Genomic DNA, 17,829 nt, shown 5'->3' with positions numbered 1-17,829 from the left:
AATGAATAAATGAGTAAAATAGAACAGAGCTGAACTCATAGGTAAATACTAGCACCCAGACTTTAAACCATTCTTGTCATTTATTTTATTTCTTAAAAATCCCTCCCAGCACCATCCACCACCCCCCATTAAATGTGTGTATATAGAGAGATTAGAGTTTAGGTGGCCATATCTTTTACTTAAAAGTATATAGTATTTAAAAGTTGCCATTTTTAGATCAATGATTTTTCAAGTTTCTATTCTTTGAATTCTATTTCAGTGCTGCAGGTGGAGAAATTTTTAATTTGTGTTTACCTGAGTTGGCTGAAATGGTTTCTGAAAATGACATTATCAGACTCATTAAACAAATACTTGAAGGAGTTCATTACCTACATCAGAATAACATTGTACACCTTGATTTAAAGGTAATGTAATGTCGTTTTAAGTACCACTACATCTCTGTTCCTTCTCTGCTCTTGTTTGCACAACTAACTGCAGACTGGTATTGAGAGGAAACAACAGGTCATGCTTGTCTAGACTGTGCATGTGCTACGTGGACTTACTTCTGTACTGATTGATAGAAGACTGCATGTGTGAGCAGCTCAGATTAATCACTGGGCTTTTAAAAACCATCATTACATGTGTTCTAATGCTACTGTCATGTCACTCCATCCTGTTCTTACTGCCATATCTTGGACTTTTTATTGCCACATCTTGGACTTTTTGTCTTATAAAACTATCTCTGAAATACTTAATTTTCAGCTACCTCTTGAAGGTAACCTGCTAGTCCTTACTCCTTTGCTCCCATTATACTCATTCATCTTTCTCTTGAGGCTTTTAGTCTTTTGGCTTTTCCTTTCTCCACACGCCACCCCAGACCATTCAGGCCCCTTCCCCCTGAGGTACCACTTCAGCCTCTCGTTTTACTATCCTTTCTCCTTATCCTTCCTCTGTAGCCATACAAGAACCTTGAAATCTGAATCAAATTGTCTCTCATTGTTTGAACACTGGACTCTTCCCTTCCTGGATGATCTCCTTTTCATATACCCTCCCATGCCTCTTTCTATCTCAGGTACAATCCTGGGAATAGTCAGACACAGAACCATACCACTGTACGGAACCATTAGCTCTTTCTGGGTGTAAATGTATTTTTATTTGTTCATGCCTTCTTTCGTGCTATTCCCTAGACCACTTTTCTCACTGGCATGCTTCTGTTTAGCCTTCAGGATTCATCTTAAGCATCATCTCTACTGCAAAGCCTTCTTGGACTTTCTTATGAGCAGAATTAAGCAGTCTTTACTACTGAGTATTCTGTATATCATAATCAGTTAATCAATCAGTGTATCCATCTTTTTTTATTAAAACCAAGAATACTCTTGAAGTGTATTTTTTTTCTTTATTTGTCATTGACTATATAGCTCCTCCTAAGTAGTAGTTCAGTAAATGTTTAGTGGATGACTCAATAAATGTTTAATAGCTAAACAAATTCTACTTAAGTTACCTCTGATTTGAGTTTAGTATTCTTTTCTTGTTTTATATTATTTATCATTTCTTGTTGTGCTTTATTAGCCCCAGAATATATTATTGAGCAGCATATATCCTCTTGGGGACATAAAAATTGTAGATTTTGGAATGTCTCGAAAAATAGGAAATGCATGTGAACTTCGGGAAATCATGGGAACACCAGAATACTTGGGTAAGAATTTCCTTTATTTTATATACCACTTTGAAAGGTATTAATAAGTGATACATATATAGAACTATTTTAAGGCATGTAACTCCAGGATATATTTGGTTCAAGGATTTTAGTGCATTGAAATTCGGTTTTGACACATTTAAATGAATTGTAATGAATTGAGACAATCACAGTTTACAGGACATTGGACATATAAGTTAAAAGTTTAATGTTTGTGTGTAAAAGCTTTGTACATAAAGAAAAACAGGTAAAAAGGAAGTTAGGAAGCAGAAGAAAATGAAAAAAGGGGAAAACTGAATCAGTGTTACTGCATTTGAAGCCTTTTTGTTTGATAGATGTCACTTTTACTTCTGTCCTAGTGAGGTTTTTGCTGAGAGTTGTAAAAGGAGGATTTTGAAAAAGAAGGGTGTTAGGTAGAATCTATTAGTAGATAATCTAGGAATATTGTACTAAATCAACAAATTAGATCATGGAGATGAAAGATGTTTTTAAGTCCTGTAAAGCAGCACATAAATGGTAAAGTATTTTAATTTGTAGTAACAATCTTTTTACACTTTTTTCTTGTTGCTCATATTGATATCCCTATGCAGGCATTGAAAAGATACGAGTAAACAGAATACGTGCTACTCAGCAAGGGAGCTGACTTTCCCAAAATGAAAAACAAAGCAAATTACTAACTTCTCAATGCTCATAGAGGCTACAGTGTCCTAGAATAATGATTGTAATTATAGATAATATAGCTCACAGAAGTATGTGAAAGGTAGCAGGTGGTGCATGCAGGCTGACAATATATGTGACTCACAGGCTTTATTAACCAGACTGTTATGCTTGGAGAAGTTATGAAATCATACTGTGAAACTAAAAAGTTATTCAACTATAGATACTAGTTTGGACTCTACTAATTTGAAATTTATAGTAATGCTCGGAAAGTATAGACAATTTATGTTGTACCATTAAATTCTTTTGGTGGGGGGTGGGCAAAGGAGGAGACAGTGGAAAATTAATTGCTTAGGAAACTAGGTTTTAGATAGTGTAAAAGGGATATTTAATCTGTTTGAAAATCTAAAGCACTTCCAGGAAGCTGGTTTGTTCATAGTGTCATTTTTGAATGCATATGAGTCTATTTACCCTGAGAAGAAAAACTGAAATCATTCTATTAAAATAACTCAAACTAATTCCTAACAGAGTCATAAAACTAAAATTGTAAAAAGATTTTAGCTTTTACTTCTTCATAATTGCTTTTTCTGAGGTTAATCTTAATTGTTTAAAAAAAAATACTGCATAGCTACTGGTTACTCCCAGAATATCATTGGTGCTTTTGAACCATCTGGTTATATAATTTTCTCAACACTAGGTATATCTAAATGTCCAATCACAGGATGATAAATACTGTGCTAAATTTCTACTGATATATTGGTAATTCTTTAAAATTAAATCCAGTTTACTGCAAAGTAATTTTCATGTCTTTAGATTTGTCAGTATTGAATTTGAATTTTATTTTCTCTTTCAGCTCCAGAAATCCTGAACTACGATCCCATTACCACAGCAACAGATATGTGGTAAGATTTTGTTAGTTACTTGTATTCCTTTATTAAAAGCTGGTTAGTACATATTCTGTGGTTCTTTGGTTCAAAATGTAAATAGTAAGGCTATCTTTAAAAGATTTTATTTGAGTATCATTATTATGCCACAGGAAAAACATTTACCTGTTCATTCTTTTTAATAACACTTTGGCTCTGAGCCAAAGTACAGGAATAAATAGGAAAATCCCTTTCCTGGAGGAAGACTCCTTCTGATAAAAGAACAAAATAGTCACACTATTGTGCTGTATGTTCTATAATAAAGATAGAATACTATTTAATAACCATAAGGGAAGCAGCAGACAAGCACCAGATGGGAGACATATGATCTAGGTCTAGGAGAACTAGGAAGATATTTACTCAATAGAAAAATGCGATTAGATCCATTTAAAAGTTTAGTTTTATAAGAGTGTATTTCTTGGGTATTGTGAGTTTATATGGTTGTCACAGAGAGAACATTATAGGGTAGAGATGGCATTGGCACCAGAACTTTACTTGAGACTACAGTGGCAGACTTGACTCCATCAGACCAAGAGGAAGAGTTTAGTTTGCCATGTAGGGGGAAGAAATGGATTTGCTAAGAAAAAAGGGTCTTGTGGCTAAATAAGTGGGTGAAATAGGTGCTATGTATGTATTGTCTTTTTCTGGTTCCTGAACACAGGAGTTGTCATTCACATATTTATGGTTCTAAAAGTTTTGCAATTAAAAGGAAATCTGTCTGCCCAATACTGTGCTTTACCAAACCTGCAGTCTCTGTTTGTATGGAATCCTATTTATGTCTCACAGATCACTACTGTGTCATTGAACATCGTTTTGGAAATGCCACTCAGGACAGCTTTGTGTACTTGATAAACAGGTATCTGTGTGAAGGGCAGACTGTAGATATAATGATACATATTTAATACATTATTTTTATATAACATACATGTGCATTCCCTCAGTCTTTTTCTGTGAGGCAAATTTGAGACAGCATAATTATTTCAGCTTTAATAGTATACTATGGGAACTTTGAAAAGCAGTTTAGTTTAACTGCACAAGATTTGAGGACAGGAATATGTTGAGAATCAATTTTACTTTATATAAATGTTTTAAGATTAACACACATTTTAAGTTCCCATCTTCTCAGTTATTTGTTTTTTCAGGAATGTTGGTGTAATAGCATATATGTTATTAACTCACACATCCCCATTTGTGGGAGAAGATAATCAGGAAACATACCTCAATATTTCTCAAGTTAATGTAGATTATTCGGAAGAAACTTTTTCATCAGTTTCACAGCTGGCCACAGACTTCATCCAGAGGCTTTTAGTAAAAAATCCAGAGTAAGTAGTATTAATTTACTTAAATACTATTACAAAATAAATTACATATGATTATTAAGAAAGATATATTATAAAACAGTATAAAATTATTGGATGTATGCTCTCTCAAGTTTCAGGTAAAATGGGAAGAGAGGTGGTATGAGAGATCATTAAATGGCAAATCCATAACTTCAAACATAGGACATATAAAATATATAACAAGAAATCTTGAAATGAAGAGAAGATTTGGATTATCTCTTCTGTCAATCTGCTACTATCCTCTGAAATTCCTTAAAATGATTAGTAGTAGAACTGATGGCTCAGCAGTAAAGAATCCACTGCAACGCATGAGACACAGGAGACGTGGGTTCAGTCCCTGGGTCAGGAAGATCCCATGGAGGAAGAAATGGCAACACACTCCAGTATTCTGGAAAATTCCATGGACAGAGGAGCCTGGTGGGCTATAGTCTATGGGGTCACAAAGAGTCAGGCACAACTGAGCAACTGAACACACACACCAAAGATTTATAATATACATGGCTGGTTATGATGAGACTTTGTTATGAATTATTTATAGTGAAATAACCATAGTTGTATAACAAGTTCACATACTGATTGTCAAATTTTTAAGCAGCAGATACTCTTTGCCTACTAAAGAAGGTACTTGAAAGTATGTCTTAAAACTCTTACCTCGCTCATTGGCAACTTCAAAGCAGGAAAAGAAAAAGCTGACCTCCTTTTCTTTACCTGGATAAGTCCTGTATGTGTGTACTCAGTTGCTCAGTTGTGTCTGACTCTTTGCAACCCTATGGACTGTAGCCCACCAGGCTCCCCTGTCTATGGGATTTTCCAGGCAGGAATACTGGAGTGAATTGCCATTTCCTCCTCCAGGGGATCTTCCCAACCCAGGGATGGAACCCATGTCTCCTGCATTGCTGGTGAATTCTTCACTGCTGAGCCATCTGGGAAGCCTCCGGGTCAGCCCTTTTTACCTTAAAATGCCTTGGCTGCATGTAACTCAGAAGCTGTGATATACTGTCTTGGGCTGGGATCCTGGTTTTGTTACTTGTCAAGTCTTCTCTCTCTGACAGTTACTTAATCTCCTGGAGGATTCACTTTCCTTATTTGCTTAAAAAGAAGACCTACGCTTAATGCAAGTCTTAACAAACACTGACTAGCTCTATTTTGGGCTTCCCAGGTAGTGCTCTTGGTAAAGAACCCACCTGCCAGTGCAGGAGACATAAGAGTCATGGTTCGATCCCTGGGTCAGGAAGATCCCCTGGAGGAGGACATGGCAACCCACTCCAGTATTCTTGCCTGGAAAATCCTATGGGCAGAGGAGCCTGGCAGGCTACCATTCATAGATGGTTATTTAATAGAAATAGTGATTATTCTATGTGTTTATAGTTTTAAACTGTTTAGTTTTCTTAAATATTTTTCACCCTGTAATGAGCACCTTAATTTTTTTATAATCATAAAAATGGAACATAAAAACAAAGACTAAGGAAACCTACGTTCTAATGGTAATGGTGGTTATGTTAAGGTTGAAGTTTTCTTTCTTTCTGAAATATTGTGATATTTGACCATGGTGCTTTCACAAGAGAAAACAAAATTTAAAAACTAAAAATATTAGATAAACATCTTTGAAGAGTAGTCTCTGTTTTCAAGATTTAACTGTTACTACTTTTTAAGAATAAAGTTTTAAGAATAAAATTTTATTATTAATAAAATTAATAATAGAGATTATAATTTACTTACATGTATTTTCCTTCAAAGGGTTTATAAACCCAAGAGTCCTTATAATTTTACTGATTTTTATTTGCAAGGCTAAAATATGTTCCCAAGTGTTTTGATTAGATAGTCCTGTCTGTAAGCTTCATGATAAATTGAATTTTTAGTACATGTCAGACTTAAACTGTAGGTTTCCACTTTTCTTATTCCATCCTGTACTATGGGTATGTATTATTTTCAGAATAAATTTTAAAAAGCCTATAATGTACTGAACTATAGACGTTTGCAACCCGATTTTTAGATCTCAATCTTTTCTTGGTGCTTTCGTTCAAAGGAAAAGACCTACAGCCGAAATCTGCCTTTCTCATTCTTGGCTACAGCAGTGGGACTTTGGAAACTTGTTTCACCCTGAAGAAACCTCCAGTTTCTCTCAAAGTCAGGATCATCCAGTAAGGTCCTCTGAGGACAGGACTCACAGGCCCTCTTGTAATGGCACCTGCAGTGACCGGGAAGACAAAGAGAACATCCCAGAGGACAGCAGCACGGTGTCCAAGAGATTCCGCTTTGACGACTCGCTGCCCAGCCCCCACGAGCTTGTGTCCGATTTGCTCTGTTAGCACTTTCCTCCTCACCCCATTTGAACTGAGTCTGGAATCTGAAATCCACTCCAGTGTGAGATTGTGGTTTGTAACTTCATATATGGCATGTTTATATTGTAAATGCACTTTTGCATTGAAGAATTTAGGGAAATGTTTGAATGCTAAATTAGTAGTGACTAGCACAATTTCATTCCCTATACTGAGATATCAACTCTTCAAAAAATATTTAAATATATAACAAAAATAAAATTGTACTTGTGAGTTTACATGTTAATGAAAGAGTTTGGGTTCAAATGAATTTATCAGAATGTCTTCCATATCAGGAAAAAAGTGATTTGGGTTATATTATGGTTGATGTAAACTAAACAAAATGAAGACATTTAAATTTAATAGATTCTCCAAGGTAAGCCCTACACCATGCCTCTATTGACATAATTTTGTTTAGGATGACAGTTTCAAGTTTAAATAAAAATATAGCTATTCTATAGATGCTCGAGATATTTAACACTTGAAAATGTTTTTAAATCATGGATATTTTGAAACTACATTACATATGATCTGCTATATGAGACAGGTCCTTTAACCAGAGCAGAGGAGGGGTTAGAAACTGGATTTAGGGATATTCTATACAAGTTAAAACAGAGAAAAGAACAGCATGGCATCATTTTTAACTCAAATGTCTTTTGCCCACTCTCACCATACTTCAGATTTAACAAGGTCTGAAGGATGGAGAATAGAAGCTATACAAGTGTAGAGGGTTTTTGTCCTCCAGATTCTCTAGAGTAGAAGATACTTAGATGAAACTGAATGTGCTCTATTTTCAGTCAATGAAACATATTAATTGAATGTAGAAGAAAGTACTGACAGAAACTTAACACAACTTGCAGAATTTTAAGTATCTTCTGAGTCTTAGAGTACAAGCCAATCATTCAGAGTTGTAAAAGTATGCATAAAACATATCATAGCACACTAGGACCGCTAGCACAATGCCAGTCAGCAGTAGCAAGGTGAATGTGATCATAAAACAGGATGACCTCAAGCTCTTCTAAAGTTGCGAAGAACTCTTCCTAGTGTGTGACAAGGCTCAGCAGAGTGGCCTTTAATGGTGTTTTGCTGGGGCCACTGCAAGTAACAGTCCAAGGACAGCAGAATTATGGGAGGCCAGTGACTATGTTCAGTCCTAAGGGGGTGGGGATTGACTCCTACTGGGTAATCTTTGATGACTTTCCACCTGGAGACTATTTAAACTCATGTTATCAAGTTAAGATAACTATAAGTTTGCAACCATAATACTGTGTCAAAAGAAATTCGGTTTTGTCAAAAGAAATCCTTGCGTTTTTTCCCTTTGAATTATATGTTATTCTAGAAAGACTTCTTGAAATTTTGTGAGATTCCAAATAACTTAAAAACTTTTAAATAATCATCAGATTGCTTTATTTAGGTAAATGGAGAATTCCTTTTACATCTTCAACATTTCTTGAAGGAAAAGTTATTTCTGCTTGTGTGTGTATATATGTGTAAATGTGTTTGTATAGATGTATGTATATATGTATAGATAGATGAAATAAGTCCTTAGACAACTTTCTGTTAGAGATTCTTCCCTCCAGTATATTGCACTCAGCTCAGGTGCTTAAGAAGCTCTCATCTTAAGACATGTAAATATACATTTAACTTCCTTAAGAAGTAGTTATCGGTTCAGTAAACTAGTCACTGCAGAAGCTAATTGGGCTTCTGTATATCTAAAACTGATGATTTTTTTCTGAATCGTTGGTTGTCCATTTATTTGCCTTCAGTATTAAGCTAATGCAGGTAAAGTTTAGTAAGTCATTGGAGAAAGAGGAAATTATTACTTTTACAAAAGACCATATTATATTTTTTAATTTCCAGAGGAATTATGCCATACTAAAAATCAAGCAATGTTTGGATTTTGAATTATAAACTGTTTCTTAAAAAATATTTTATGCTAATTACTTTTATTCTGAGGAATCTTAAAATAGTTTATCTGCTTCCCCTTAGTTAATAGAATACACAGGGTTATAAATTCCCATACCTTTTTCCCTACCAATTTTCATTATAAAAGCAACTGGTTGTTACCCAAACAGTATAAAAGTTCAATTTTTTCATAAAGATGAACTTAAAATTTTCTCTGATTGATATATGAAAATAAACCAATTTTTAGAGGAACTTATTCACAAATAACTATTACTTATTAAATTTTTTCTTGATAATTATAAAATAATTCGTACTTTCTTCCCGCAAGATTGAAAGCAAGTGTTAATCAAAACGGTTGATATATGTCACTGAAGTGGGAATATGGAGATCCCCTCAGAGGTGAATAGATGTCAGTAATCATCTGAAGATTAATGTTATATTGTGATGAATTTATAAAGTATAATTTGCTTTTTGGTTAGGATCTTTGGATCAATGGGATTAAAAATAGAAGAGGTATAGCTGACAATCATGTGTCATTTCAACTTTTTCCCCCCACACTAAAAGTAACCTAACTCTGAGGGGTAAAATTATCATGGCACTTTAAAGAAAGTAAGCAGGACCTGTTCTCCAGGTTGTAATGAGATAAGGCACCTGTGCCAGAATATAAATCAGCACACTGCTTCCTTTATCAAGAAAGTCTTGTTATAAAAGAAATAGCCAATTAGTGACATAATAGATTTCCATTCTGGCACAAGTTCTTTCTTTCATTTTGAATGAGTCACAAATCATTCATAGACCAAAATTTGAATAGCCTTTCTGTAAGTAAGTAACATTTATAACTGTTGATATTTTATAACTGTTTACATTTCCTCTGTTTGTATTTGAATTTTCAGTTTGACATCTGACTTGGAAACTTGTCCTTATTCATTGTTGTATAAGCAATTGTACTTTAATTTTGAATTGTATTAGAATAAGTTATCTGACTTCCAATTTGGGGAATTATTATTAGTTTATAATTTTATGAAAGTTTAAAGAACTTAAAACTCAAGTATAAATTTCACATAAATTACAATTGCCGTCCATCTCAACTTTTATTCAGTAATCATGTTGCTTAAGGCATATGGCCTACAATTGTTTTGAATACTCCAGTAAAAGAAAAATTACATCAACTTAATGATCCTTTCGGTTACAAATTAAAAAGCATTTTTTTAACATTTGTGGTTGTCTTTTGCTTTAAAGTACTTCTAAAGTCTTTATTCCTAAATGCTAACCTCCTTGCCTGGAGCCTCTCTAGTCTTGAACTCACATCGTCTTTGAACTCCTTTTCTAATACAGCCATGTTTATTAGACCCAGTCTGTTGGATAAAGCACATAAATTTGAAAACAAGAAGGGCTGTTAACTTCTTCTAAGTAATAATACTTTTAGAAAATGTCAATGTATGGCAGTGCACTGTGTTGCATAGAGATGAGCAAAATCACCATGTAAGAAGTATGAAGTGTGATGAGAGAAATGATGTGCAGACTTGACAATTCGTAGGAAGGAGGTATTGATAAAAATTTGGAACTTTTTTTTCAGTTGTGTGAGCACCTTCAGGTTCCATATCTTCTTTTTCTGACACACAGGCACTCCCTAGTTTTTCTCTTTAGCCCCTTTTCCTCCTAGTCACTGAAGTTACATGTGTTATCTTTATTTGGATATGCTGCTGCTGCTGCTAAGTCGCTTCAGTCGTGTCCGACTCTGTGCGACCCCATAGAGGGGAGCCCACCAGGCTCCCCCGTCCCTGGGATTCTCCAGGCAAGAACACCAGAGTGGGTTGCCATTTCCTTCTCCTTATTTGGATATAAGTATCCTCAAATGTAAACTACTTCTAAGTAAATTGATGATCATATTCTCCCTTTCTGTATTACCTCCTCGCCTGAACTTCCTGGATTCATGTTATCTCCCTTAGTTAACACAGCATTAAATCTCTAGGTGTCATTCTAAAAATTTTGTCCTCTTACTGCACCGCTTTCTATTATTAATTTCTATCAATGATATTTCTTTATATATTTTGTATTCATTTCCTTTCAGCTCATACTGGTACACATTCTTTCACTTATATCTAGACTGTCTAGATCATCCAGAAAAATGTCAACAAAATTTTTCTATAAAGGGCCAGTTATTAAATCTTTTAAGCTTTGCAGATCAGACAATGCCTTGTCACAACTACTGAATTCTGCTTTAGGAGTATGAACTGTTTAAGAATATCTCTAATGTGCAAGGGTGGGCGCAAATGTGGTCAGCATCAAATGCATAATATCTCACATTTAGAGTCCATGCCAACTCCATGCTGTGGTCTACTTTCAGAATAAGCAAAAAAAGGGATTGTTTTATAATTAATCGGAAGGATTCCGCCCTCTGTGGTTCACCACTAGAATTTAAATCTAGTGATTGCAATGCCCCTTTGAAAGGCCAAAAGAAAGATATGTGCTAATTATATCAATATTTCTAGCCAGATGGTAAAATTCAAGTGGGTCACCAATTACAGATAAAATTGTAAGTTGTAGAGTCACTCTAGTTATACTGAGTAAACAAATGAGTGCAAAATGTATGTGGAAAAAATTAGAAGACAGTATTATTGAACAAAGATTCTTCATGTCACAGATGTATCTTCCTCTATTAATCAATCACTATGAGTAAATTTATGAGGCTTTCCTGATTTTAACTGAATTCACTGCCTATACAGTCATAGGAAATCAAATTTTAGAAAGGAAACATTGCAATTTACTTGTTTCTTCTTTTGAAAGAAGTTGTTAGCCCAATTTATTAAGAACGTGATTGGTTTTTTAATTGGGATTTGCACAAAAAGGCTTCTGAAATAAATGAATATTTAAGTAATCACAGACTAAAGACCATTGAAAACAAGCTATAAAGGGAGAAAAAGAGCTGTGCCATTTATTTAGGGGCCTTTTGGGCTGCTTTAACCTGTGTGAACATCAATTACTTCTTCAACAAAACAGCAGTAATCAGCTGTTTGCTTCTTTGATTAGTTCTGGTCCTAATTCATTTAATACTAATGATTAAGCATGGGATACTGCAAATAAACCTGTCTCCTTTATTCCCAGAAATAGAATAATTACAATGGCCAGTGGCTGAGGCCATTTATATCATCAAATTTGTAAGAGATTTAATTACTTAGGCTTTGCTCCCGTGTCCCAAACAGCATACAACATTGTATCTAAGTATCTGGTGAATTTTGAAGATCTTCACGGTATGTGAATAGGTGTTTGTGTGTTTATATAAAAATATTGCCTGTGAAGATATCTATTCAGAGATATATAAGATGTTAATTAAAAGAGGAAGAATATAGTTTACTAAGGGCCCAAATTAGGGATACCAAGGGAACATTTCATGCAAAGGTGGACACAGTAAAGGACAGAAATGGTATGGACCTTAACTAAAGCAAAAGATATTAAGAAGAGGTGGCAAGAATACACAGAAGAACTATACAAAAAAGATCCTCATGACCCAGTTAATCATGATGGTATGATCACTCACCTAGAGCCAGACATCCTGGAATGCAAAGTCAAGTGGACCTAAGGAAGCATCACTACAAAAAAAGCTAGTGGAGGTGATGGAATTCCAGTTGAGCTATTTCAAATCCTAAAAGATGATGCTGTGAAAGTGCTGCACTCAGTATGCCAGCAAATTTGGAAAACTCAGCAGTGGCCACAGGACTGGAAAAGGTCAGTTTTCATCTCAATGCCAAAGAATGTTCAAACTACCACACAATTGCATTCATCTCACATGCTAGCAAAGTGATGCTCAAAATTCTCCAAGCCAGGCTTCAACAGTACATGAACAACTTCCAGATGTTCAAGCTGGATTTAGAAAAGGCAGAAGAACCAGAGATCAAATTGTCAACATCAGTTGGATCATTGAAAAAGCAAGAGAGTTCCAGAAAAACATCTGCTTTACTGACTATGCCAAAGCCTTTGACTGTGTGGATCACAACAAACTATGGAAAATTCTTAAAGAGATGGGAATACCAGACCACCTGACCTGCCTCTTGAGAAATCTGTATACAGGTCAGGAGACAACAGTTAGAACTGGACATGGAACAACAGACTTGTTTCAAATAGGGAAAAGAGTATGTCAAGGCTATTTATTTTTATCCTGCTTATTTAACTTATATGCAGAGTACATCATGAGAAATTCTGGGCTGGATGAAGCACAAGTTAAAGATTGCTGGGAGAATATCAATAACCTCAGATATACAGATGACACCACCCTTATAGCAGAAAGTGAATAAGAACTAAAGTGCCTCTTGATGAAAGAGGAGAGTGAAAAAGTTGGCTTACAACTCAACATTCAGAAAACTAAGATCATGGCATTTGGTCCCATCACTTCATGGCAAATAGATGGGGAAACAGTAGAAACAGTGACAGACTTTATTTTGGAGGGCTCCAAAATCACTGCAGATGGTAACTACAGCCATGAAATTAAAAGATGCATGGTCCTTGGAAGAAAAGTTATGACCAACCTAGACAGCATATTAAAAAGCAGAGACATTACTTTGCCAACAAAGGTCCGTCTAGTCAAAGCTATGGTTTTTCTAGTTGTCATGTATGGATGTGAGAGTTGGACAATAAAGAAAGCTGAGCACCGAAGAATAGATGCTTTTAAACTGTGGTGTTGGAGGAGACTCTTGAGAGTCCCTTCAACAGCAAGGAGAGCCAACCAGTCCATCCTAAAGGAAATCAGTCCTGAATATTCATTGGAAGGATTGATGCTGAAGCTGAAACCACAATACTTTGGCCACCTGATGTGAAGAACCGACTCATTTGAAAAGACTCTGATTCTGGGAAAGATTGAAAGTAGGAGGAGAAGGGGATGACAGGATGAGATGGTTGGATGGCATCACCAACTCAATGGACATGGGTTTGGGTGGACTCTGGGAGTTGGTGATGGACAGAGAGGCCTGGTGTGCTACAGTCCATGGGGTTGTAAAAAGTCAGACATGACTAAGTGACTGAATTGACTGACTGAAGGGCACACATGAGAATTATATTTGACCCTTTTATTCAAGCTGTTTCATTTAATCTTTACAACTCTGCAAATTGAATACAATTGGTCTTCTGTTATCCACTGGTTCTGCATCCATGGATACAACCAACAGCAGATGGAAAATATTTGAAAAAAATTCCAGAAATTTTCCAAAAGCAGAATTTGTGTTGTGACGATTGTATTAGGTCTTATAAGAAATCTTATTATTTAAAGTATATTGAAGGCTGTGCATAGGTTTGTTATATGAAAATATATTTTTTATAGGGAACTAAGCCATCTGCAGATTTTACTATTCTCAATTCTCCTGGAATCAATCTTTCACAGATACTGAGGGATGATTGTATTTCTTTCATTTTGTAGATTTCCTCAAACTGAGTCTCAGGGTTAAGCAATTTTTCAGTTACCTAATTATCACATGTGAGGATTTGAGCTCAAGTCCACCTGGGTTCAAATGTCTTCTCTGCCCTTTCTATCACACCAGATTGGAATTAAATTTTCCAGTATTAAATTTTTATTTATTTATTTTTTAATTTAATTTTATTTTTTTAAACTTTACAATATTGTATTAGTTTTGCCCAACATCGAAATGAATCCACCACAGGTATACCCGTACTCCCCATCCTGAACCCTCCTCCCTCCTCCCTCCCCATACCCTCCCTCTGGGCTGTCCCAGTGCACCAGCCCCAAGCATCCAGCATCGTGCATTGAACCTGGACTGGCGACTCGTCTCATACAAACAGGAGAAAGTGATTAGAATCTGCATCATTTAGGAAAATAGATTAAATTTTAATTTATACATGCTTGATTAAAAACTGAAAATGTATCATAAATCAATTAAAGTTAGGACTGAATCATCTAAGTCATAGTATTTACTTAGTGCTTGCTAAGTAGGAAAGACTAGTTAAATATTTATTTGACTGTGCCGCAGCAAATGGGATCTTTAGTTGCAGCATGCGGAACCTAGTTCTCTGATGAGGGATTGAACCCAAGCTGCTACAGTAGGAGCACAGTATCTTAGCTACTGGACCCCCAAAGAAGTCCTAAAAGCTGCTTCTTAGATAGACTGCATAAGAAGACCTTCTTCAGGCAGAATGGGCCCTGAGGCACAAAATGCCAGATTCATTGAAGAGACCAAAAAAATCTCCAGAGATAGGTGAGACTAGGGCTGGAGAGGAGGGCAGCTGCTGGGGCAGGCCTTTTACTTGAAGGTCATGAGATGTCAGTTTTAAATGAGAGTTTCACATAATCTTTTTAAAAATATGTATTTGGCTGCACTGAATCTTAGTTGCTGATGCAGGGTCTTTTTGTTTAGGCATGTGGGATTCTAGTTCCCTGAACCAGGATCAGACCCTGGGCCCCTGTATTGGGAACACAGAGTCTTAGCCACAGGAACACTAGGGAAGTTTCAGTTTCACATAATCTTAATTCATGTTTTTCGTTGTCTGGACACTGTGTGGAGACCATTGAAAGGAGGTAAATTTGAAAGCAGAGACCTACTTGGGAGAATTATTTCAGTCACCCTGGTAAGAAATGGTAGTGGCTGAGGAAGCTGAAAGAAATGGACAGATTCGAGTGAGATTTGAGATTTAGAACTGCTAGAGTTCCTAATTACTTGGCTGTATAAGATGATAAAGCATATAAAGGATGATTTTCAAGTTTTTCTTCTGAGTAACTGTAGGGAAAGAGCAATGGCACCCCACTCCAGTACTCTTGCCTGGAAAATCCCATGGACGGAGGAGCCTGGTAGGCTGCAGTCCATGAGGTCGCCAAGAGTCGGACACGACTGAGTGACTTCACTTTGACTTTTCACTTTCGTGCATTGGAGAAGGAAATGGCAACCCACTCCAGTGTTTTTGCCTGGAGAATCCCAGGGATGGGGGAGCCTGGTGGGCTGCTGTCTATGCGGTCTCACAGAGTTGGACACGACTGAAGCGACTTAGCAGCAGCAGTTAGCTGTAAGGAAAGAACAAATTAGCTAAGAAGGCGTGGTCAGGCTCTCTCGCCCCACATTTTGTGAATAACGAATATGTAACAGTTGAGATCACTTATAGCATTGCACATTCGAAACCACAAGGTTGGTCACAGGCTACTTTGTGTGGTGCGCCTATGTAAGCACCATCTGAGAAGGCCTTGAGACTGCAGAGAGGTTATGTTATGTTATGTGAGGTTAGACTGTGGCTGTTGCTACGGCTCCTGTGCTGCTGCTGCTGAGTCGCTTCAGTCGTGTCTGACTCTGTGCGACCCCATAGACAGCAGCCCACCAGGCTCCCCCGTCCTTGGGATTCTCCAGGCGAGAATACTGGAGTAGGTTGCTATTTCCTTCTCCAATGCATGAAAGTGAAAAGTGAAAGTGAAGTCGTTCAGTCATGTCTGACTCTTAGTGACCTCATGGACTGCACCCTACTAGGCTCCTCTGTCCATGGGATTTTCCAGGCAAGAGTACTGGAGTGGGGTGCCATTGCCTTCTCCATGGCTCCTGTGCTAGCCAGGAGGAAATAAACAAGTCTGCAGCTCCTACTTCTGGAGTCTTCTTCCAGCCTCTTGGCACACACCTCACCTTTCATGGATTCAGCAGTGTGCACAGTGAGATACTCGAGACAACTGGCACTATGAGCAGGATCAGCAATACAGTAACCATTTTAATGGTAATCAATCTAGTAATATAGGTAACAGTGAAGGAGGAGCATGTTTGAGAGGAAAATGAGTTTGGCTTTGGAATGTGTTGCTCAATTTGGGTCAACGTTGTGGCTGGCCATGAAGCCAAGGTGTTGTCCCTGCATAGCTGACTGAATGAGGAAACTAACTGCAGGTAGGCCAGTGAAATTGAACAACGCCCTTCAGTGCCTTCCGCAATGCAGCTCTCCATATTAGAGTCATATTAACCTGCAGTGAAATCACGTCTTCAGTAAGGCATGGTTTGGGAGAAGAAGAGAGGTAATATAGGATGAAAACTGATTGGATGAAGAATGGAATGAATTCAGACAGGTTTGTTTTTTTTTAGTAGCATACCCACCATTTCTATCAACAGAGATAGGAGCATAAGACACTTAGGTGTTTATGGATTGCCCTGCCAGAGTGGTGGTAGGTAAACCTGTCTCTACTTCTGTAAGCACCTCATTTCCTTCTTTATGCTCCCTTCCCAATTCCTTTAAGGCTTTGTACTCAGGTTTTCTCCCTCTTATGAAAATTGCATCTCAGAAAGGAATATATTCATGCAAAAGTGAAAATGACTAATATAAGCTTTAAAAGTCATCCCTAGTGGCAAATTATATTTTCTGAAAAATAACCACAGAAATATTTATGGTCGCTCCCCTACCCCAGCCCCACTGTGTGATTGTAGGAATAGGTGTCATTTGTGGGTTGTCTAAAATGCCTGTGAAAATTAAACAACAAACAAAGGCCATCTAAATTAAACTGGCTAGACTACATTTATCTTAGAATGGTTAGAAATGGAAATAACCTCTATATGTGAGATTTATGTAGAGTTTTTGTCAAAATGATTGCAAATGTAAATAAATCTTTTTCCAGTTCCTGGATAAGGAAGCTCACATTTACTTTGAATTATAGTAAAAGCCTGTGAGTTAAATTAATTTCTCTCAAAAATAACTCTTTCACTCAGGAAGCATAATCTAAACTCTATTCTTAAAAAGGCAGGGATCTATGAGTGAACCATCTGAAACTTGACTAGAGACTGTAGTAATTATCTCCTGTGACTGTAAGAACATTTCAAACACGTTTAAAGAAATTTGATACCAAAGAGTGCTTTGCAGTCAGGCAAACTCTCTTGCCAAAAATATGGTGGATCCTTACTGGTACACTTAAATTATGAAAAATGAGCCAATGTCTGAACATTTTCCACAATGCACTGAGTACTCTTTTTAAATAACAGCTTTATTGAAACATAATTTTCATACCAAATGGTTCACCTATTTAAAGTGCGCGATTCAATGATTTTTAATATATT

General features: G+C 36.5%; 1 protein-coding gene across 4 annotated transcripts in view; it reads left to right on the top strand.

Annotated features, from left to right (window-relative positions):
- Positions 1–10,030, top strand: part of STK17B (serine/threonine kinase 17b) — a 29,778-nt gene extending 19,748 nt beyond the window's left edge. For 3 of the 4 annotated variants that reach the window (XM_005202624.4, XM_005202625.4, XM_059893025.1), the window contains exons 4-8: positions 260–404; positions 1,549–1,675; positions 3,186–3,234; positions 4,398–4,577; positions 6,622–10,030. In XM_005202624.4, coding sequence (XP_005202681.1) covers positions 260–404; positions 1,549–1,675; positions 3,186–3,234; positions 4,398–4,577; positions 6,622–6,904 — 784 coding nt within the window. In that variant the 3' untranslated portion in view covers positions 6,905–10,030. 4 annotated transcript variants of the gene reach the window in all.
- The last annotated feature ends 7,799 nt before the right edge of the window (positions 10,031–17,829 follow it).

The sequence above is a fragment of the Bos taurus genome, chromosome 2 (assembly GCF_002263795.3).
Source record: "Bos taurus isolate L1 Dominette 01449 registration number 42190680 breed Hereford chromosome 2, ARS-UCD2.0, whole genome shotgun sequence".
NCBI lineage: Eukaryota > Metazoa > Chordata > Mammalia > Artiodactyla > Bovidae > Bos > Bos taurus.
The sequence above is the reverse complement of the archived record's forward strand: the minus strand, read 5'-3'. Positions and strand labels throughout refer to the sequence as shown.